At 38.3% G+C, this 23,171-nt stretch overlaps 1 protein-coding gene across 3 annotated transcripts in view; it reads left to right on the top strand.

Moving 5' to 3' along the window:
- The window catches only part of Ctnna2 (catenin alpha 2), a 1,136,313-nt gene that overhangs the window by 149,692 nt on the left and 963,450 nt on the right, over positions 1-23,171 (top strand). For all 3 annotated transcript variants that reach the window (XM_059258010.1, XM_059258006.1, XM_059258007.1), the window contains one exon: positions 902-1,008. In XM_059258010.1, coding sequence (XP_059113993.1) covers positions 907-1,008 — 102 coding nt within the window. In that variant the 5' untranslated portion in view covers positions 902-906. The remainder of the gene's footprint in view (positions 1-901; positions 1,009-23,171) is intronic.

Here is a 23,171-nt window from a genome sequence, read left to right as displayed (position 1 = left end):
CATAACAAGAGACTGAAGCCAGGCTCTTTGATTCCCAAGCAGCAAGGAGGGAAAGGGTGAAAAAGTAGGATGTTTGACTACCATCATTCCCTTTAATGGCCTCTCACATCCCTTGCTATGGTAGTTAATCTTGTTTGTCACCATGATACACCTGGGAGGAGGAAATCTTAATTGTAAACTTGTCCCTATCAGATAGACCCCTGGTCATGTCTCTGGGGCATTTTCTTGATATTTAGTTGATGTGACATAGTCTATCCCACTCTTGGTGTTGCTGTCCCCAGGGATGATCCTGAGCTATAAGAAAGCTAGTGAAAAACAAACCAAGAGCAAGGCAGTAAACAATATTCCTCTGTGGTTTCTCTTTCAAGGCCCCACCTTGCATCCCTGTCTTGACTTCTTTTGATGACAGACTATAACATGTAAGATGAAGTAAATGCTTTTTTTTTTCAAGTTGTCTTTGGTCATAGTGTTTAGTCATAGCAATAAAAAGTGAACTAGAACAGCAGATAAGGTATCCAGTCCCTGGAAGCTTTTTAGCTAGAGACTCATAGATATGGCCCGAGTAGGCTACATGGCAGTATTTGTGAATGAAGGTCTGCTGCAGGTATTGTGGTCAGAGCTGAATTCTGGTTCGAATTCTAACATTACATTCCCTAAAGGTCCCATCTGTAACATCCTGATGTATACTGGAATGCTAAGGAACCGTCTAAAATATTTCAGATCCAAGAATTTCACAACACACAGTACTGGCTCTGGTTTTCCCATCCTTAATTTTTCAGAGTTGGACCTAAAACAATCTTCAAATATCTTCTAGGTTTGGGTGATATACTCCTTTTGAACACCATGGTCAAAGCATATGTCCTTGAACATTCTTTCTAATGGATGTCATATGTTTCTGCAGGGAGCATGACTTCAGCAACTTCACCTATCATTTTAAAATGGGATCCCAAGAGTTTAGAAATCCGGACACTCACGGTGGAAAGGCTGTTGGAGCCTCTCGTTACACAGGTAAGGGGCTTGGTACCATATATGTTTCTAGGGTCAATTCCATGATACTATGAGGACTGTAGAAGCCTTTAAAGAGGATATATCATGCTATAATGCTGATTACAAAGTACGTATTATTTTTCCAGCTGTGAACTGTCTCATTGTCTTATATGATTTAAAGTAGCTTTTGGCAACTATTCATATGATGTTTTTAGAAAATAAAATTGTTGAGATAATTAAAGCGAGGGGCCTTGGTGAAGGGAACCCTCATTTGCAGCACTGGATTCATTGTCTAAAAGAGCCGTTCCTCATTCACTTTCAGAAGCAAACTTCGTCCTGTTAGAATGGGGGATTGCTCCATTTTGGGGTTGATACATTTCCACGACGTGACTGTCAAGAGCACAGAACGTCATCAGGATTTTAAGTGTTGAGAATTAATGCGTAGTGTCTCATGAATCACGTCCTTTGTGATCTAAACCCTTAAGTTCCTGCAATATGAAAATGTGAACTTTTTATGAGGCATTTGTAGAGATTCATTATGCCACATGAAGCTTGAGGCTATTTTTATTGGTTTGTGCTGGATGCTTTAACAAATTACCATCAAGTTAATGGCTTCAAGCAACATAGATTTATTGTTTGATGGTTTTAGAGGTCAGAAATTTTAATGTCAAGGCACAGGCAGTGGAGCATTCTCATTGGATACTTAAGCAGAAAGTCATGTCCTTGCTTTTTCAAGCTTCTAGAAGCCTCTTGCCTTCTGTGGCCTCTTCCAGTGTATTTGAGATCAACATTGTAGAATGTGTGCATTTCTTTTCCTGGTCTCTGCTTTATTCATGTACACTCTCTGGGATCAAACCTCTTAGGACTCTTATGTTGAGCCTCCTCAAATATACCAGAAAATGCTCTACATCTGCCTATTCTTAACCTAATTGAATTTTAAAGTCCTTTTGCTATTTAATGTATTATACTTAGAGTTTCTGTGAATAGAAGGTAGCTGTTTTGAGAGGACTGGGGTGTATCATTCACAATGACTTGGGGTAGCCTCTGTATCCTCCCCATGTGTGAAATATTTTTATTAAGTCTCCAAGTTACTGAAAGTCTCAACCATTATAGCTTCAATTGCATTTCAAAATCTCACTTAATTCATTGCCTTTAAAATCTCCAATTTCTTGTAAGCCCTTTAGGGATAAGTCAAGCAAAGTTGTTTGTAGCTAGAGTTTTCCTGCCTGGCCCACGGTCAGGGCAAATCTCTCTCACCTGCCAGTCCCACAGCCGCTCAGACCTGACCAAGTAAACACAGAGACTTATATTGGTTACAAACTGTATGGCCGTGGCAGGCTTCTTGCTAACTGTTCTTACAGCTTAAATTAATCCATTTCTATAAATCTATACCTTGCCAAGTAGCTCGTGACTTACTGGCATCCTCACATGCTGTTTGTCATTGTGGTGGCTGGCAGTGTCTCTCTGACTCAGCCTTCCACTTCCCAGCTTTATTCTCCTCCTTGTCCCGCCTACGCTTCCTGCCTAGCCAATGGCCAATCAGTGTTTTATTTATTGACTAATTAGCAACACATTTGCCATACAGAACATCCCACAGCAGTTGTTCTACACCAGTGAGCAAGGGATAGTCTTCTGAAATGAGTTGGTAGGAGAGACAGACCATCTTAGTTACAGATATTCCAGTTCCAGAAGTGAGGAAGTACAAGAATAAACTTTGCTAGCCTCAAGGGTAGAGCTTCCTCTGGGCAAATGTTACTAGATTCCAAGTCCTGTGAGCAACCCTCTGGGGCTTGAGACTCTGCCCCTTGAATTATTTGTTTTTCTTGGAATACTGATGATATCATTGTTGTGCATATGTGACCATAGTTTCTACAGGTCGAATTTGAGGGGTGCAGTAATCCCATTGAAGTCTGCCCTTTACATCCAAGGTTTTAACCATTTCAAGAACCTCTTAGTTTCTCATTTGTACCTGTGATGATTCATTCTGGTGAAGAATCTCCTCTAGAAAGTGTTTCTTCAATATCCCCATGTACAGGCATTGCCTCTGTTACAATGGCCAAGGGAACCCCATGTCACAGGACTAGGCTCTCCACAGCACTCTTTACTGACTGAATACTCTAAAGTGTACATTCATATAAGGGACTAGCAAAAGGCTATAAGGTCATACAATAGAGTGCCTCTCTTATTAAATGAAGAGCCTTATGGTTTGATAATGGAGTTGAAACATAATAACCCTTAAGGAATGAGGCTTATTAAGAGAAAGGCCCTTGTATCTCTGTTTGAGCCTTGAGTTGAGAAAGTGTTAGAAAGAAACAAAAATGCCTTAAAAGCCTCTTAACAGGGCCTTAAAGTGGAAGGGAGGCTTACCATTAAAACCTCAAGAGGACCTTCAGTAAGAGGTCAGATATGGTGGCTCATATCTTTTAATTCATGAACTCAGAAGACAGAGGCAGGCCTGATGTACGTAGTGAGTTCCAGGTCACCCAGGGTATGTAATGAGACCTTGTCTCAAGACAAAACAAAACAAAAGAATAAAAAAAGAAAGGCTAGAACATTAGTTTAAAGTGAGAGCCTCAGAAAGACAAGATTACCATAAAAAGAATGAGGACACCTTCAGTTTATGAAATCCTTCAACAAAGGATAACCTTTGTGGCAAAGATCATGGAGGATTCAGGTATCAGAACCATAAATTTGGAGCTGAAATGAAACAAAACAGTCTCTTAATCTAGCTGCCAGCCATGGGCTGGGAGCTGGGTGGGTATCACCTGAAATGTTCAGGCTGTGAGATCTCCCCTCTTAGAGTGACCTTTTAGAGTGACCAGGATTTTAAAGAAGTAAGCAATGATTGTACATCCCCACAGCATGGTTTCCTGAAAGCAATTATTTTAATTTGGGCATGTTTTGTAATTTTTGAAGGCTGAGAATTTTCCAAATTATCAATTTCCATTTCTTTTTTTTTTTAATTTTTATTTTGCAATACAATTAAGTTCTACATATCAGCCACAGATTCCCTTGTTCTCCCCCCTCCCGCCCCCCTCACCTTCCCCCCAGCCCACCCCCCATTCCAATCTCCTCCAGGGCAAAGCCTTCCCCACAGACTGAGATCAACCTGGTGGACTCAGTCCAGGTAGGTCCAGTCCCCTCCTCCCAGGCCGAGCCAAGGGACCCTGCGTAGGCCCCAGGTTTCAAACAGCCGACTCATGCAATGAGCACAGGACTCGGTGCCACTGCCTGGATGCCTCCCAAACAGATCAGGCCAATCAACTGTCTCACCCACTCAGAGGGCCTGATCCAGTTGGTGACCCCTCAGCCATTGGTTCATATTTCATGTGTTTCCATTTGTTTGGCTATTTGTCTCTGTGCTTTATCCGACCTTGGTCTCAACAATTCTCTCTCATATAAACCCTCCTCATTCTCGCTAATTGGACTCCCAGAGATCCACCTGGGGCCTAGTCATGGATCTCTGCATCCAGATCCCTCAGTAGTTGGATGAGGTTTCTAGCACGACAATTAGGGTGTTTGGCCATCCCATCACCAGAGTAGGTCAGTTCGGACTGTCTCTCGACCATTGCCAGCAGTCTGTTGTGGGGGTATCTTTGTGGATTTCTGTGGGCCTCTCTAGCACTTTGTTTCAACAACAGAGAGGGAGAACAAGGAATAGGAGACCATTTCTTTTTTTAACCTTAATAATTCTTCCTTCTGTTTACCTCTTTCCTCTGACATGTTTTTTTTAAACAAATAGCCAGGAGAAATGAAGCCATCTCTTCATGGCTTTGCTTAGAAATATCTTCAGGTAAATATCTATGCTCATCACTGTTCTAGTTTCCACATAATTGAGGGAACAATTCAGCTGAAGTTTCTGTTACTGTCCAACAAATTTTTCTTTTCCTCTTCTTTTCAATACCTCTTCTTTCCAATGCTTCTTATTTTTTTCTGATCCCCTACTAATGTATTCATCGACAATCATATTATGATAATTTGAGTCAGTCTCTAAGATTGTAAATTTTGTCCCCACCATGGCCCTGGTTTTCTGAGCTATCATCAGCAGGGGGATTAGGAGACGTACTTAAAATTCGAACAGACCAAACAAAACAACCTTAAAACTGTCAAGCAAGGAAGTCAGTGATTAAAATATTACATTCATTCGTGGTATGTGGGTGTGTGGAGGTCAGAGGGCAACTTTTGAAAGTTAGTCTTCTCTTTCTACCTTCTGGGGCCTGAAGATATAATTCAGGTCATCAAGCCTGGTGTCAAGTATCTTTACCTGCAGACCCATCTCACTGGTCCTAGAAGGTTTATTATTATTGTTTATTATTATTGATTATTATTGTTCATGTTCCTCGTGCTCCTTCCATTCCTTGTCTTCCTTTAATCAGTCTGAAGATTATAACAAAGTCCCGCTTTCCAAAGACAGGATTTGCATTAGTTTGCGGTTGCTGCTTTCATGATTTACTACTGTTACACTTTGTAGCATAAAGACTACAGATATATTACATCATAGTCCTGAGATGAGGAGTCCTTATATCTGGGTGTTTGTAGGGCTGCATTTTCCGAGGATTCTCTATAACAGAGGCTCCACGTCTTACATTTGTTAGTTGTGGAATTCATCTATTTTCTTTCTTTGCCACTCCCCCTTCATCTCCAGAGCCAGCCGCCCAGCCCTCCAAATAACTCCCTCTGACCTCAGTTCATAGGATCCCATCTCCTCAGATGATCCTCAATCCTGCATCTGTTTTATGGGGTTCTGGTGAACATAGTGAGCCTTTGAGCATGCCCCAAGGTATACTAATCATCTGCATAGCTGTTTTCCCACTAACAGTAATGCATTCACAATTTTCAGGAATTATAATGGCTCTACCTTTACGTGTAATTGGTCGAATGTTTCATGTGTATTTTTAATCTGTTTATGACTCCTGTCAGCTCTTTTGATAGTGTGCTGAGTCTCTCCCTATTTATGTTTTGGTCTGTGAGTGAGAGTCTATCCATGAAATATTGGTTAGTGGGTGACAATAAGCACAAAATAAACAATGAGACATTTTTATAATCACTTGATAGAGTTGCTTTGTCTTTTAAATATAAATACAAATTTGGGCTTGCATTTTAATTTTTCAGTTGTAAATTATTCTTCTCATTGTGTTTTATGAAAGGGTGCTTGTGGATATTAGAATAAGTGAAGTCGATCTTTTGTAGGACTTATGTGTAGAAGGGCTACTTTAGGAGATATGTGAGGAACAATAGCAAACTAGTCTTATATGTTCCTCCATGAAAGCAGATAAAGCCTGGGTACCTTCTCCTAGCCTCTTAAATGTTCCCTTTGTTATATACATACCTGTAATACTTAGCTTTTGTACTAAATGTAATGAACTACTAAAACCTAGTATTTAAAAATTACCCAAATGGTGAATGAATGTAGTTTTCTCTTTTTCCTATGGTAATAAAAGCATGCATGTTTATTTTCATACTAGTTATAAAGCAATGATGGGTAAGTATGGAATTTTGTGATATTGTACAGAAGAACAATTTTGTTGACTTTCAGTTTTTAAAATGTCCACCTTTGTATTTGGCTCTTGAACTTAGTTTATTTCAAAATCATCACAAGGTAACAATTAAAACGGTGGTCATTAAGATCATTTGATCCAACTATTTGAAGTTCTTCTGTTGAATAAAATAAGTGAATAAAACATTTTTTCAGAAAAGATCGCAATATGTTTGGTACTTAACATTGTTTGACTTCAGAGGATTTAACTCTGCAACTAACTATAATATCCATCAAATACCTCCAATATCTGCAAGCTTTAATTTGCATGCTGTAGTGCTATTGTTATAAAAATACTTTCATTCATGTTGTTGTTAATCTGGAATTTTTTTACATGATGTCATGTACAGAAGCACAGCAAGCCTAGGAATGAACCCTTAGTGATCCAGCTGATAGGACTGGCCGTTTTTGGAGTACTTAAAAAGACAAAAGGGACATAAAATATTAGGTATAAATTCCATAACTGGCATTTAAAGAAAAATGTAGAACACAGAAAAAAATTGAACCACAGCACCAATGGTATCAAATACATGCACACAACTTCATGAATGAAATATTGTTCGTAGCAAAATTGAATGCCCTGGGAACATGCTTTACCACCTCACACTGTCTTGAAAGCTTTGATAATGGGTGAAACAAACACCAATAAAAAGTAGAAGTCAGTGTGTTCAGAGTCAGTCCATTCACTATTATCAGAAGAATGACATTTGGAATTTACTATTGATAAATAATTAAATTTTCTAGTAATTTTTGCCTAATATTAATTGAGATATGTATGAAGGTTATGTATTTGTCTGACAATGTTGATATGGAAAGATTATTTTTGGAGAAAATTTGCATATTTAAAATCATGAAATTAAAGATAAGAGAGAATTCACCTTGTAAACTTCTGTCATTGAAAAAGAGGCCTGAACTTTATATAAATTGAAAGATTAGGGATTTAGAATAGACAACATTCTGTGACAGTAAGTGCTATTAAGAATCAAAAATACTTTTTTGATAACTGTACGAGAAAAATCATATGTACATGTACATGAATATGTATACAATGTGTGCATCTGAATTAAAGGACTCTTAGATAATTTTTAAAAATTACGAACAATATATAAGTTAATGCCAAAGACTTATCCTTACTAGCAAGTCATACATACCTATTAGTAGCTATATTTACTATAGTGTGTTAATATTAAATGCATTTATTATTTTATTTTGTTTTGTTAATTAATATTTTTATCTCTGTACGTTATAATTCTGTGTATGGGTATGTGAGTGCAGTGCTTGTGGAGGCCAGAAGAGGGCATCAGATGACTTGATGCTGGAGTTACTGGCAGTTGTGAGCTGCCTGGTGTGAATGCTGAGAACTGAAGTCAGATCCTCTGAAAGAGCAACAAGTACTCTTCAGTACTGATTCTCCTCTCCAGGGCTCTCCATTATGTTTAAAACGATTTTTTTTTTTAAAAAAAGCTTTGAGTATCCCCTTTAAAGAATTAGAATAAAAAGAATGTTTTAAAAAACTAAGAAAACAGAATTTAATGACTGTGAAAACTAGAATATAATACAACAGTAAAATGACCATGATGAGTTCAGAATTCGATTTTTCTTTAATGTGGTGAAGAAACTCCTTTCTCAAGGGACAAACAATGAAAAGGAAGGAACTAAGAATAAAATTAAGAGAGAGGAAATAAGGTAAGGAAGGAGAGAGATGACAGAAAGCCAGTAGACTATCACCTGTCACTCCTCACTGCAGATGCCTGAACACCTGAGGGAAGGGTGTGTGTTAAGAAATATCACAGTTTTCCAGGACCCCAAGAAAGACATGGGGATCACCCAATGATGGAGAAATGTATGAGATCTACATGAACAATCTGGACATGAGTGGGGGTAATGAAGGGCGAGGGTTGAGGGAAAGAGAGCTTGGGGGAGTGGGAGATCGCAGCTGCATCAACAACAGAGAGGGAGAACAAGGAATAGGAGACCATGGTAAATGAAGACCACATGAGAATATGAAGAAGCAAAGTGCTAGAGAGGCCCACAGAAATCCACAAAGATACCCCCACAATAGACTGCTGGCAATGGTCTAGAGACAGCCCGAACTGACCTACTCTGGTGATGGAATGGCCAAACACCATAATTGTCATGCTAGAAACCCCATCCAATGACTGAGGGAACTGGATGCAGAGATCCATGGCTAGGCCCCGGGTGGAGCTCCAGGAGTCCAATTAGCGAGAAAGAGGAGGGTTTATATGAGCAAGAATTGTTGAGATCAAGGTTGGATAAAGCACAGGGACAAATAGCCAAACAAATGGAAACACATAAACTATGAACCAATGGCTGAGGGGTCACCAACTGGATCAGGCCCTCTGAATGGGTGAGATAGTCAATTGGCTTGATCTGTTTGGGAGGCATCCAGGCAGTGGGACCTGGTTCTGTGCTCATTGCATGAGTTGGCTGTTTGAAACCTGGGGCTTATACAGGGTCGCTTGGCTCGGCCTGGGAGGAGGAGACTGGACCTGCCTGGACTGAGTCTACCAGGTTGATCTCAGTCCTCCAGGGAGGCTTTGCTCTGGATGAGGTGGGAATAGGGGGGAGGCTGGGGGGAAGTGGAAGGGGGCGGGAGGGGGTAGAACAAAGGAATCCGTGGTTGATATGTAGAACTGCATTGTATTGTAAAATAAAATTAAATTAAATTAAAAAAAAAAGGAAATATCACAGTTACCCAAAGGCATCCAGAAGCAGGTGGAATGCTGGGGTAAGCCATGTAAACATGGGAAATCTGTTTACAGATCGGCTGCTATCAAAAAGGCATTAGAACAGATGGATGTTAGATGAATATTACTAGATGTTAAGGGACTGATAATTTCAATGCTGCTGAACTTTGCTGAGAGAAAATACATGAAGAATGCATTAGTTTTTTGAGAAACAACAAACTTAGTATTAAAAATGTGAGGAACTTTTAGAATTTTCTTAAAATAGAAAGATAATCACTATTCTGTCTCATATCTAGGTTTATCTATAATATTAATCCTTAACTTGCATCATTACTTCAAAAGATGTTCAAACTTGAAGGTGAATGATATTTGAAAAGAATATATGTATTATATAGAATATATGCACTCTATATATTTATATGTATATGCACATACGTATATATGTGTATACACATGTGTTATATATATACATAATTATGTATATTGAGTTATTTAGTAACTTAAAATATCAGCATATCAACAGATTGTGCTTTCGGGTACTTAAAAAGAAGGGCACACCATCAGTCCCAGCGCTTTTGAGAGCCAGATGTGGGAGGATCTCTGAGTTCAAGACCAGCCTGGTTAACAGGGCTACACAGTGAGACACTGATTCAAAACCTAAATAAAATAAAACAATAAAATAAAAATAATTTTGTAATACATGTTGGAAATAAAGGACTTCATCATATAAATTTTGGAATGATATAGATAAAACCCTTTTTGTTCTGTGATTTAATGTGAATAAGGTTAATATGATAATGGTACAAAATGGCCAGGTATATGACTAATATATAAAATTCATGCCTTTTATCTGTTTAAAGAAAATAAAATTTTGAGAAGAAAAATACTTTCTCCATAATTGAAAATAAAACTGTAAATTCAATCACTTTTAATATGAAATGCATGTTTGTTTTATTTAGCATTTTGTTACTGTTTTTACACTATTGAGGCAGGGGCTATTTATGTCCAAGCTTTGAAGTCAGGGATGCTTAATAACACTGGTACCTTTATCTCTCTTCAGATGTCAAATGAAGAGAAGTTTATGTCTCATAAACAGTTGAAAGAATAAATGAGGCTGAGCTTTCGAGCGACTGTAAAAATGCATCACACTGTGCTGTGATGTTTAGTTTTAATTGTCAACCTGAGACAACCAAGACTCACTCCCCTGGGAGGATAGCCTCAGGGAGTCATTATCTAGATCAGGTTGGATATTGGCATGCCTGTGGGAGATTGTCTTAATTGATATGAGAAGACCCAATCTAAAGTCCATAGGCACCATTTCCCATTTTTGATCCTGGGCTGTATAAAAGAGGAGAGAGTAAGCTGCAGGTAGGCTTGTATGTGTTTACTCCCCTCTGCCTGTCACTGTGGATGTGACACTGGTTTCTGAGTTCTGACTCCTTGACTTCTCTGTTGTGATGGACCTGGTTTGTGAGCTAAAATACCCCCCCCTCTTTTTTTCTAAGTTATCTTCCATTAGGGTGTTTTATCACAGCAACGAAAATGAAGCTAGGGCATAGGTTTGCAGGAGTCCAGGTCTGCATTTCACTACTTCATAGTGGTGGCTTTCTACTTTCTACCATGCGTGCAATGCCTAATGTAGGATTCATTTAGATGCCATCAGCATTTTATCTTAATGCATCTTTATTAAAAGAATAATTTGCTTATTGTATTTAATCAAATATTATGAAAGCAGAAACTCTCCAGCTTCCCTCATTAGCAAGGTAATGAACCAAAGGTCATTCCAGAAGAATAGGATGGAATTTACTGGATTTTTGGTCTTCGTTTCTTTATAGAAAAATTAATCTAAACCTGTAGAAATAATACCGAGCACCAAATAAAATGACATCATTGATGTTTAAAAAAGTTTACTGAGTTGTTTTAGATTATCCTGATAGGCAAGAAACCAAGCAGAAGTTCTCTTTGATCATTTTCCATGTCGTTTTGAGGACTGTCCACTGGGCCCTGTGACATTATTCTCTGGGGAATTCTACAGTTAATTTTGTTTCACTCATAATATTAATAAGTAGTTCAGAAGCTAAGTGATTATATATATATGTATATACATATACATATATATATATATATACTTTAAAATTTTCAAAATCTCTCTTACACTTTCAGAAAAAGTTCTTGATATTTAACCATCTCCTATAGTAATTTGTTTGTCAAAGGCACCATCTTTTTTTGACACCCAACAATACTTACATCCCTTGGTTGCATTTACAATGAAAAAAAGGGAGATTCATTTTCAAGTCAGGGCCTTATGAACAACACCCAATTCCAGCAACATTAAGAAACTAAGTCCCTATAAGAATCAAGTCATCTCTTCCTTCTTCCTTTTCCCCTCTATACCATACTATGTCTTAACATTTTTCACTATTTAAAACTTCATGTATAAATTGACTAAAAAGATAACAAGAAGGTCACATTGCTCCTTGCTCTGTACCCTTTCCCATCTATCTAAAGAATATCAGTATTGATAAGTGTCTTTATTCATGACTTATGTATGAGAGTCACAGATTAATACATTGGGTGGTTTCTATGACAACACTACAGGTTACAAGCAGCTGTGCATGCATTTCTGTTGAAGAACTGAATGGGGAAAATGTAAGGGATGCAGTAACAGCATGTGATCAGGGAGCTGTCTGTTCAAAGAGTTCACTTTGTGATAGATTTCTGCATAGTTTTTTTTCAATCTGTTTTCAAGTATTTCACCCAGTTTTTGTTTACTAAGTATGTTCTTATTAGGTTATGTTTTCATTCTTGGATGATTTTTTTTTGTCCATAAATGCTAGTTTTCTGCTTTTAAGTTGTGTGTGTCTGAATCACATAAAATTCCTTAAGAGTTTTTGATACTTCTGTAACTTTTCTTCTTAAGTTCATGTTTGTATAAAATAGAAACTAACAGCAGGACTTGAATACAGGTAACTTAGTCATGATTTAGAGAGTTATCTTTATCACTTATAGTAAGATTTGACTGAATGACTATATAGTACTTTTAGTGGCTTATGAATAGTTTTATCTCTTAATGTCAACCGTTCTCAAGTTGCTAGGTTTTCCCAGGAAATGACATATATTTCAGCTGGTCCAATTGAAATTCTTCTTTGAATTGAGGTCACAGGGCGTACTATGAGGCAGTCATTGATAGCCACTTCTGAAATGGGAATTCAGTTGATGACTATGTAATTTGGAGTCAGATTAATTTCTGTTGGGGCATTAGGCTCAATATTGTAATGTCTGCGACCAGATGGGAGTGATGCTCTTTCAGTTATGTGACCAGCTGTGTTGGCCATGTTTTGAAACTTCATTAATACATAAAAGCCCTTTTAACCACACACACACACACACACACACACACACACACACACACACACACACAGAGAGAGAGAGAGAGAGAGAGAGAGAGAGAGAGAGAGAGAGAGAGAGAGAGAGAGAGAGATTTCAAAGTGATACTTACTTACACTATTAAAGGTATGGAATTATGTAATGCATATGTTTATCTACTAACAATTTCTTGAAAAATAAATAAAAGATTAAAAACTAGTTAAAATCAGCATTAATTACATTAATGATATTTTTCAGAGAAAAATCATTGCTCGTGATAAAATATGTTAGTGTAACCCAGCTTAGTTGTTTGTTTGACGCACACATGCCACCCAGAAGTACCATAGGAGTCCTCCCTCTCCCCACTGTTGGAGACAGCAGCTTTCAATCACAGCTATCCAGAGCACAGTGGTGTAATTTCACTGTGCTTGGCATACATATACCTGCTGTTAACTGGCACCATCTGCCATTGCCTTTCCTAGGAAATTCAGGCTCAATCAGTAAACCATTATCATGGTTTAAGACTACAAACTAACTCTCTTTATGATGGCACAACTGAATTCTCTTATACTAGAATATTTATTTGCAATGTCTAGAATAAATGCAACCGTTATATTTTGTGATGATAAAATCATAATAAAAGCCTAACCCCTAGACAAAGAACTATAGGCAACTAATGACTATTGAGAGATAATGAATTAGCCCATCCCAGGGATAAACCCTGTAATGTAACCTGTAAATGGTTATCCAATTCAAATGGGTCAGTGAAAAATCATATACACAGTCAACAGTGAATGGATTCAGAAGGTATATATATATATGCTTGTATACACATACATACGTGCATATTTACACATATGTGACAATATTAACCAAAGAAAAAGGTGCTGTCAGATTGAGAGTGGGGCATGCAAGGGGGAGGGTTTGGAGGGAGGGAACTTGGGAGGGTCTGGAAGAGGGAAAAGAATTAAGGAATGTGATGCAATTATATTTTAATTAAAATGTATATAATTAAAAAAGAAATCAAAAGTCTCAAGCAATGTGATGTGGATATGCTTAATTAATATACCACTTCACTAAGTAATTCTTATCCTTTAACTTTGAATGTATCTTGGGATTTTTCTTCTGCTTTTCTGAGGATCAGCTGATTCAATTCTGATTCTCTCTCTCCCTCTCCCTCCTCTCTCTGTGTATGTGTGTGTTGTGGGGTATGTGTTTCTCTGTGTGTGCATGCATGTGTACTTGGGCATATGGAGGTCAGAAGCAGATGCTGGGTGTCTTGCTCAGTCCAACTGGCCACCCATCAAGTTCCCCAGAGTTTGACTAAAGACATCGTCCTCTGTATCCAGCCTTTATGTGCGTGCTGGGGATCCAAACCCAGTTCTTCATGCTTGTACTCCCAGCACTTTACAGGCTGAACCATCTCCCTACCTCTTGGTCATGATTTCTCTTCCAAGTAAAGTCCTCCCAGGGTCTGGCCCCAGGTCAAAACTCAGTGTCCTGATTCAGTTTCATTGGACTCTTCTCCATGCTGTGAAGTCCCTGCTGCTCTGATCTTATAAGGAACTCCCCTGCATAGCTATGCAGCCAATCACAGATAACCACAGGCTCTGAAAAGGGAGAAAGATACTTGTGCTTTCCCGGGTCTCATGCCATCCTAGAGACTTCTAGGCATTTTAATTTACTTCATTTTCTGATTTAGTAAAGGAAATATTGTATCTGCACCTGGTAGCAAGACTGGAGCAAAACAAGACTTCAGCATTTAAAAGAAGCTCAAGGTTGGGTTAAAATGAGTTGTGCTGAAACATGCACTGAAAATACTGATGTCCTGAGGATATCAGTCATGGGAGAGGACCAGCTTGCAAATTGAGAGGGTAGGTGTTAGAATTAGGAGCTGAGAGGGAGGGAATGGAGCCAGCAGAACATACTCTACAATCAAAGTAGTACCAAGAGGGAAGCTATAACTCAGTGGTAAAGCTCTTACTTGGGAAAGATGGTCTGCCTTCTCTTGTTTGTGTTACCTAATTCTGGTAAAGCCTGCTGTTTGCTGACATGGATCCATTTATAAACACATTTCTCACTGTGCAAATGAACAAGTTAAATTGGAAAAATCTGTTTCTTATCCAATGGTTAGTATGTATGAATGTCTCCTTTTTGCAAAACCTCTTTCATTCTGTTTAACAATAAAATCAAGCCATTAAAATTATTTCCCTACTTTTTAAAATTTCAGTACTTCAGTGAGTATTTTCAATGGGAAAAATAGAATTTAAAATTAAATTTGTAAGTGAAAGTCATGTCAAAGAAGAATAAGATTTTATATGTTTGAAATAAGACCATTAATGAAGTTCTATGTGAACTAATTTAGTAATTTCAAGGAACAAATTATGAGAGGTTAGCAATCAAAATTACTCTGATTCCAATAGTATAGAAACCTTACCTGAACTAGAGGCAAAAAAGAAGAAAAAGAAAAAGAAATGCCTACTGAATGCTTGCTTTCACTCAAAAAGACATCGACTGGCAACCTGATTAAAGCATGACAGGTGTTTGAGCCAAAGGAGTAGGACATGGCAGCTGGCCTTTTTTACCTGTTTCCCATGCTGCTGCTGCAAGTATAAAATGTAAACTCAGTTTTCACACACATTTCAGGAGAGAAAGACAGTAAAAGCACTGGAAAGGGACAACCACATATTTTCTGAAAATAAACCTCTCAATTCTAGTGCCACTGATATCCCAGTTTGGTGTCCTCTCTTTTTAAAATATTTATGTTCTGTGTGTGTGTGTGTGTGTGTGTGTGTGTGTGTGTGTGTGTGTGTTACCTGTTGCCAGCAAAAGACAGAAAAGGGTGTCAGATGCTTTGAAGCTAGTGTTTTTGATGCTTGTGAGCCTTCTGATATGAGTGTTGGGAAAACCAACTCAGGTCTAACAGGAAAGGAGCAAGCAAGCCCTTTTAGCCTCCAAGCCATTATCTAAACCTAGTGAGACTCTTCCTGGGGTTCTTATCTACACCAGAGGCTGTGTCTCCTTCCTCTTTGGTTAACCTTGATTCTCTGTCTACCGCTTTTATGTTCTTGATGTCAGGCGCTCCATCTTGGAAATCCTCTCCTCTTTCTCCGTTTTCCTTCCTGCAGATTCTATTCCTCATTGAGGTTTTCACCATGACAAGTATGCTGACAGCAGAGTTCTATTTCAGCCCACCTGAAACAGCTCACCTGAGAGACTAGCCCTGCTGTGCCTCCCCTCACCCCTTTCTGAAACCATCCTGTTTTTCTTCAATCCTGATGGCATAGAACTCATTCCTCATCCTAAAGGTTCTCGCTTTTGGTGTCTAGAACACTGCCATCTAAATCATGCAGGAACCTGTGCTTCTTTCCTGCTTGTCCGTCTCTACACAGATGCAGATTGAGCATTGGAAACAATGAATAACTTTATCATCTTCCTACCTTCTTTCTGAAGCTGCACTTTTTTTATTTCAGGATAAAGTGAAAACCGATGGAATATATCCTGATTTGAAAGCAGCACTCCTCACCCAGCTCTTAGTAACCTGACTCAAGCCTGAGAGCCTGTCTGTCAGTGTCTTGGACAGTGGAGACACTCCTCCATCTCTATCTGAGAATGATGTCATTTACTTGCATCACCCTTTTATCTTTGAGCAGTTTTGTACCATTCCCTGATATCACCGAAACTGAGAACATCCCTTCCCCTTTTCTCGTTTTCTGTCTCTCTCTCCTTTCCTTCTCGATTCCTTCCTAATCCCTTCTGTACTCTCTTCTTCTCTCTGCTCACATCCTTCTTCCCTTCCTTCTCACCATCACCTTTCTTTCCAAGTGTTGTCCCTATCTGTACTTGACTTACAGAGTGGAATGCAATCTCTCTGGCTTCTACACTGAATCAACAGCTCCTTGAGGACACGGATGACATCAGTCCAGTTCTTTTCATTTCCACTGCCATGGGCTTAGAAAGTTGTGGAGGAACATTTATTGAAGGATAAATGAAATCCTCTCTTTAAAATATGCAAAACAGATGTATTTTTCTGTCTTCCTCATTCTTCCAGAATTAGCAAACAGTGGAAAGTGATTACATACTGCAGTAAGAGTTTCATGAAGACATTGATACATTTAGCAATTGCTTGTGTGGTTTTTAAAGGTGATAACCAAATTGAGTGATAATGGGGTAATTTTTTCTCTACATGATAAACTGCACTCCACACACACACACACACACACACACACACACACACACACACAAACACATATACAACATGTTTTTGTGCCTATACAAAAAAAGATTGAGAATCTTTTCAGAGTTCCAGTATGTAATCTGTATCTTCTTTATAAATTAAATTTACTTATTATTATATTTAAAAGGATGCTTGCTGGGGGATCTGGAGAGGTGGCTCAGGAACTGAGAGCACTTGTTCCTATTTAGGGACCATGTTTAGTTCCCAGAACCCACATGTGCCTCACAATCATCCTAACTTGAATTCCGGGCGGGAGATCTAATGCACTCTTCTGACTTCTGCAGGCATCAGGCACCAACATGGTACACATACATACATACAGGAGAAACACTCATACACATAAAATAAAATAAAATAAATAAAATAAAAATTAATAAAGTCAATAAAATAAAATATTTTTAAAAATTTAAAAGGAAGCTTCCTCTTTGAAAATAACTGTTTACACCGGGCGGCGGTGGTGCATGCCTTTAATCGCAGCACTCGGGAGGCAGAGCCAGGTGGATCTCTGTGAGTTTGAGGCCAGCCTGGGCTACCAAGTGAGTTCCAGGAAAGGCTCAAAGCTACACAGAGAAACCCTGTCTCGAAAAACCAAATAAATAAATAAATAAATAAATAAATAAATAAATAAATAAATAAATAAATAAAATGTTTAAAGGTATATATGAACTTTAAATATAATATGTAAAGTAGTCTTCATTAAAGCTTATTAAAATGTTATGAACCTCCCTTTTATCAAATTGTCATTCAAGTGCTAATTCCACACACACACATATTTTTCAGTGCCCCCCCATATTTTATGTGTGTGTGTGTGATGTTCATGTTTGCATCAGCATATGTATATTGATGTACATGTGCATGGGTGTACATCCATGCAGAGGCCTGAGATTGATTTCAGGTTATCCTCATTCACTCATCCACCTTACTAATGAGTCAGCCTCTCTCAGTCAATCTCAAAGTTCACTGATCTGACTAACCTTTCTAGCCAGCTCACTCTGGGGATCTCTTTCATCAGAGGTTTGAATTACAGGCAAGCTACCATACACACCTGGCACATATATGGGTTCTGTGGATCTAGACTCAGGTCCTCAACCTTGCAGATCGAGGGCTTGCCCACTGAGCAATGTCCCTGCTCCATTTTCATTTCTCAATTGCTTGGCTGAGTAACCACATAGATCTTACCCTCTCTACGTCCTGGCTATGGCTGCCAGACATATAAATTCAAGTTCAGGACAGCTAAATAAAGTTGAATTTCAAACAAACAACAAAACCTTGTCTAGCAGAATTATGCTGCATTTGAGACACTCATTCTTATAATGTTTTCTATTGTTATGCCAACTCTAAATGACAATTGATTTTATTGATAATTTGTAACTTCTAGATATGCTTAATTTTGTAGTTCATGTGACTGTTTTTAGCAATACTGAAAAGAAGAGACAGATATCAGCATTGTTTTCTCCAAGATCATTTTTTTTTTGCTGGAGATACAATTAAATGGTAAACACTGCTCAGATGTGCAGAAAGATGTGTGTATAAAAAATTAGTAAAGTGAAATTTGACCACTTTAAATAAAGTTCAAATTCTTTTGTAACACCTTTCCCAATCCTGATTGATTTTCTTTCTTGTGATTTCTGCCATGATTCTAAAGCTTAGTAAAAAGAACTTTCAATGTAGAACTTAGAGGTGTCTCAGTTGACATGCAGGTAGGAACTCGGTCCTGGTCCCTGATGCTGGCTGGTGCCTGTGTGTCCTTTAGAAGTACCCATCCTCACTAGCCACTGTCTCCAGCTTTTTAAAGATTCATTTTTTATTTTATGGTTTAGTATTCTGTGTGCATGTATGGATGTGTGCCATGTATGTGCCTGGAATCTGTGTAGTCTTGAAGAGGGCATTAGTTTCAATGTAACTGAGGTTATGGATGGTTGAAAGCCCATCATCTGGGCAATGGGAATCAAACCCAGGTTCTCTGCAAGAGCAGCAAGTGCTCTTAACTGCTAAAGCATCTTCCAGCCTGATATCCAGCTTTTTGACACAACTTTCACCCTACTCCCAGATTACCTTATGCTTCCTCTGTCTGATATCATTCCATACTATGTAACTCCTGGTGTATGCATGTGTGTGTATATGCATGCGTTTCATTATGTATGTAATGTGTCTCTGTCTAACATGACCGTGGATTCCATTCTCTTTAATGTCTTCTCTTTATTTAAAAACTCACTTTATTTTTATTTATGTGTATGTAAGTATGTCTATATAGGCCAGTGGAAGCCAGAAGAGAATGTCAATGCCCCTCGAACTGGAGTTGCATGTGGTTGTAGCTGCTGGATGTGAGTCCTGGGAATGAACTCGGATTATCTGGGAGAGAATCAAGAACTTTTAACCTCCGAGCCATCTCTCCAATCTTTGCAAAACGTGAATGAAATGACTCTAGAAGTTTCTACTGAATGGAATAATGAGCTTTAGGCTGACATAGTGAGTGTCCGCCTCTGAGAAAAGGGAAATTCCCAGGTTTTCTCGTCAATGAGGCAAGACTCCAAGCTATGCAGAACTAACCTCCAAGAACAAGCCACTTGCAGTGATTTCATGGATGATACTGTTAAAAGTGTTTTTTAAAACAGTACTAAGCTTAGGAAGATGTCACCTTTTCGGTCAGCTGTTTTGTACAGTATGGTCCCAGAACATCTGATAAGGTTGCCGTGTTATTTCTTCAGCTCAGAATAACAAGAGGAATGTGGGGAATAAGGTGGCTGGGTTTTCAAACTCTCCTATAGTATGGGAGTTAGCTATAAAAAGAAAAAGGTATGAACCGCTTCAATATGATGCTATTACAAAATATAGCTATTATTTCAAATGCATAATGGTGCCTGTGGTAATGGCTGAGACGGTAATTTCATGCTAAACTGTAGTTTTCAATGGCTTATTTAACATGAACTCCCAATTTACACTGTTGACTGAAACTTCCCGAGCTTGTTTTCATGCCCTGGGGAAATTTCATAAAGAGATGTGATAGAAATCTCTTTAGCTGTCTCATTCAAGCATAGCAAAAACGTAATGTTCCCCCAACTATTAAAATTTTGGATAATTTTGGTAACGTGCATTTTTTTTTTTTTTTCGAAACAGGGTTTCTTTGTGTAGCTTTGCGCCTCTCCTGGAACTCACTTGGTAGCCCAGGCTGGCCTCGAACTCACAGAGATCTACCTGGCTCTGTCTGCCAAGTGCTGGGACGAAAGGTGTGTGCCACCACCACCGTCTGGCAACATGTGCATTTTTAAATAATTTCCAATGCTTTCTCTTTCACATAGGCATATTTCCCCAGAAAAGACAGGCTGTGTAATTAAACACACCCTTCAAACAATTAAAATAGTTAAACATTATAAAATCTTAAAATTTTAATCACGCAAGATGTTTTTCTTTAATTCAGTATGGTTTCTATCAGACCACTTTGTTAAGACGCTATTAAAAGAGACCTAATTTTACCTATTTTCCTTTGCTAATTGTTGCTCTGTGTTCACATGCAGTTATCTAGCAGACACGATGCTTGATAATTTTCTCAATGGACTCTTTGAACATACTGACTTGTATTCTTTCCATTTATTCTAGTCACCTTCAGCTTTTCATTATTCACTTGGATTGCCAAACTGCTGAAAATCTGATTATTGTTGTTTTTGTCTGCTTCCTGGAGTTATTGTCATTGCAGAGAATCATAAATTTTTCTACTGTCCTGTTTAGATTTTTCAAGTCAGTGGCAGTTGGGAAGAGCAAATCTCAGTTAAGAAAATATCTCTCTCAGTTGGGCTTATAGGGAAGTCTGTGAGACATTTTCTTAATTAATGATAGATGTCATGTTGGTGGTACCACTCATGGGCCGGTGGTCTTAAGTTGTATAAAACAAAAGACTGAGCAATCCATGAGGAGCAAGGCAGTTAGTAACATCCTCCATGGTCTTTGCTTCAGTTCCTGTCTCCAGGTTCTTTCCTTGAGTTCCTGCTCCAACTTCCCTTCATGGTGGACTGTAAGCTATAAGAATTCTTTTGTCCCCAAAGAGATTTGGCTCATAGTGTTCATCAGAGCAACAGAAATAAAACTAGAAAGAAAGACTTAAAATTGATTTCTCCTAGGATGAAATCTGTTCTTTTTCCTTTGTATACTTTAAATTTAGAATTCCTAAGTTTGGAAAAACAGTGGATTCTCACTTAATTTTATCAATCATTCTATAGGTATTTCTAAAGGACTTGAAAGTGGTGCATGTAGCTAAGACAGATAGAAATAAAGTGCTATCTGACACAGAAGAAGGTGAAAGAAATTTGTTTTGGTCCTGGATTCAGAGCAGGAAGGGATTTCAAGGCTGTCTTTTTTTTTTGTGCTCTCTGGTGGTTTTGTAAGCCTTGCTACTTTTGTTTTTGCCTATTTTCAAGTGCAAGAGGTCTTCGTGAATGGATATATGTGAATTGATGCATATGCATGTGTGTATGTATATACATGAACTTATGTATATTGTATGTATGTGTGTGTGTGTGTGTATACATGCATGTATGCTAGTGCATAAAGACCCAAGCTTGACATCAGTAGTCATCTTTGATCATTCTTTTATCTTGTTCATTAAAACAGAGTCTATCAAATATGCTGTCACTTCCTAGCTAGGGTTAAATTATAAAGGGGAATGTGTCACACTCAATATGTATGCATTTTTGTGAATTCATGGAATCCTAATTCTGGTACTCTTGATTGCACATCAAGCACATTAACCAATGAGACATCTCTCCAGCCCTGCCTCAGTTCTTGAATAGTGATAAAAGTTCATAGTACATAATTGATATTTTAATCATTTTATTGATTGGGATTATGACTGTATTTTGTGTATATTTGTTTTTGGTCGTTTTCTTACTCTGTCTCTTTGGGGGATCACTACCCAGCTCCCACTTAAATCACACAGAGACTTTATTCTTACTTATAAATGCCTGGCCTTAGCTTGGCTTGTTTCTTGACAGCTTTTCTTAACTTTAAATTACCCTATCTGGTTTTTTTTTTGCCTCTGGGTTTTAACCTTTCTCTATTTCTGTATACTTTTCTTTCTTACTCCATTGCTGGTTGTATAGCTGGGTGGCTGGTCCCAGATATCCTCATCCTTCTCTTACTCCTAGATCTCCCCTCTCCCAGATTTCTCCCCCTATTAATTCTTTCTGCCTCCCAGCCCTGCCCATCTTTTCTCCTGGCTCACTATTGGCCACTTGGCTCTTTATTAGACCACAAGGTGTCCTAGACAGACACAGTAACATAGCTTCACAGAGTTAAACAAGTGCAACATAAACAAAAGTAATACACATTAAAATAATATTCCCCAACATATGTGTATGCATGAAACTTATAAGAGGATGTCAGCTTCAATGTAAAATGTTTTAATCATGGGGAAAAACATGGATAAATACATGTATGTTCACATGCATACATAAAGGGCTACTGTCCCAGTTAACCTTAACTGTCAATTTGATAAAGCCTTGAATCACTTGCAAGGAGTCAGTCACAACTGAGTATTTGTCTGTATCAGGTTGTTTTGTGGTCATGTCTCTGAAGGACTATTGATTTTCTTAATTGCCATTGGAAGATCCATCCCACTGTGGGCTGTGCCATTTTTTGGGTAGGTGGTTCTGGACTGCATAAAAAGCCATCTGAATGAGCCAGTGGGCTAGATAGCCAGCAGCATTCCTCCACAGTGTCTGATTGAGTTTCTGCTCTGACTTTTCTCAGTGGTGGAGTGTGACCTTGAAGTGTAAGCCAAATGAGCTTTTTCCTACCAGAAATTGCTTTTGGCCCAAGTGTTTTATCACAGCAACAGGATGAAACTGGAACAGCTACTAACACGTCTTAGCTACAAAGTCATGCATGACCTAAATTCTATTCTTTACCATTGTGTGGCACCCAGGTTATATGAAAGGATTTTTTAATTTATGCCTTGAAATTATGTTATTCCATAAAGATGAACTTTTTATTGTGGTTATTTTGTATGAAGGTATAGAAAGGCTAGGAAATGAGAAGGCATCAAAATAATTTTTTATCTTCTTTTTTCTCTTCTAGCCAGTCTTCGTCTTTGGGGGTCTTAACTTGACTTATATGCTCCTTTAAACTCTATAGATTCTGTTCTTGTTCACATGGAGCTTTGAAAATAATGGGTAAGCGAAATCACCAGGATTGAAAGTTTAAAACAATTTTTGGTTATATTTGTGAAAATCTTTCAGGAAGTATGCTTAGCTCATATGAATGTGGGTCAGCTCTGAAGCTGAGAGTGGTTAGGGGTGATGTCTCAGCTCCTGTTTGGAGCCTCAGCTCCTCATGAAGATTATAA

The sequence above is a fragment of the Peromyscus eremicus genome, chromosome 3, assembly GCF_949786415.1.
Source record: "Peromyscus eremicus chromosome 3, PerEre_H2_v1, whole genome shotgun sequence".
Taxonomy (NCBI): Eukaryota; Metazoa; Chordata; class Mammalia; order Rodentia; family Cricetidae; genus Peromyscus; species Peromyscus eremicus.
The sequence above is the reverse complement of the archived record's forward strand: the minus strand, read 5'-3'. Positions and strand labels throughout refer to the sequence as shown.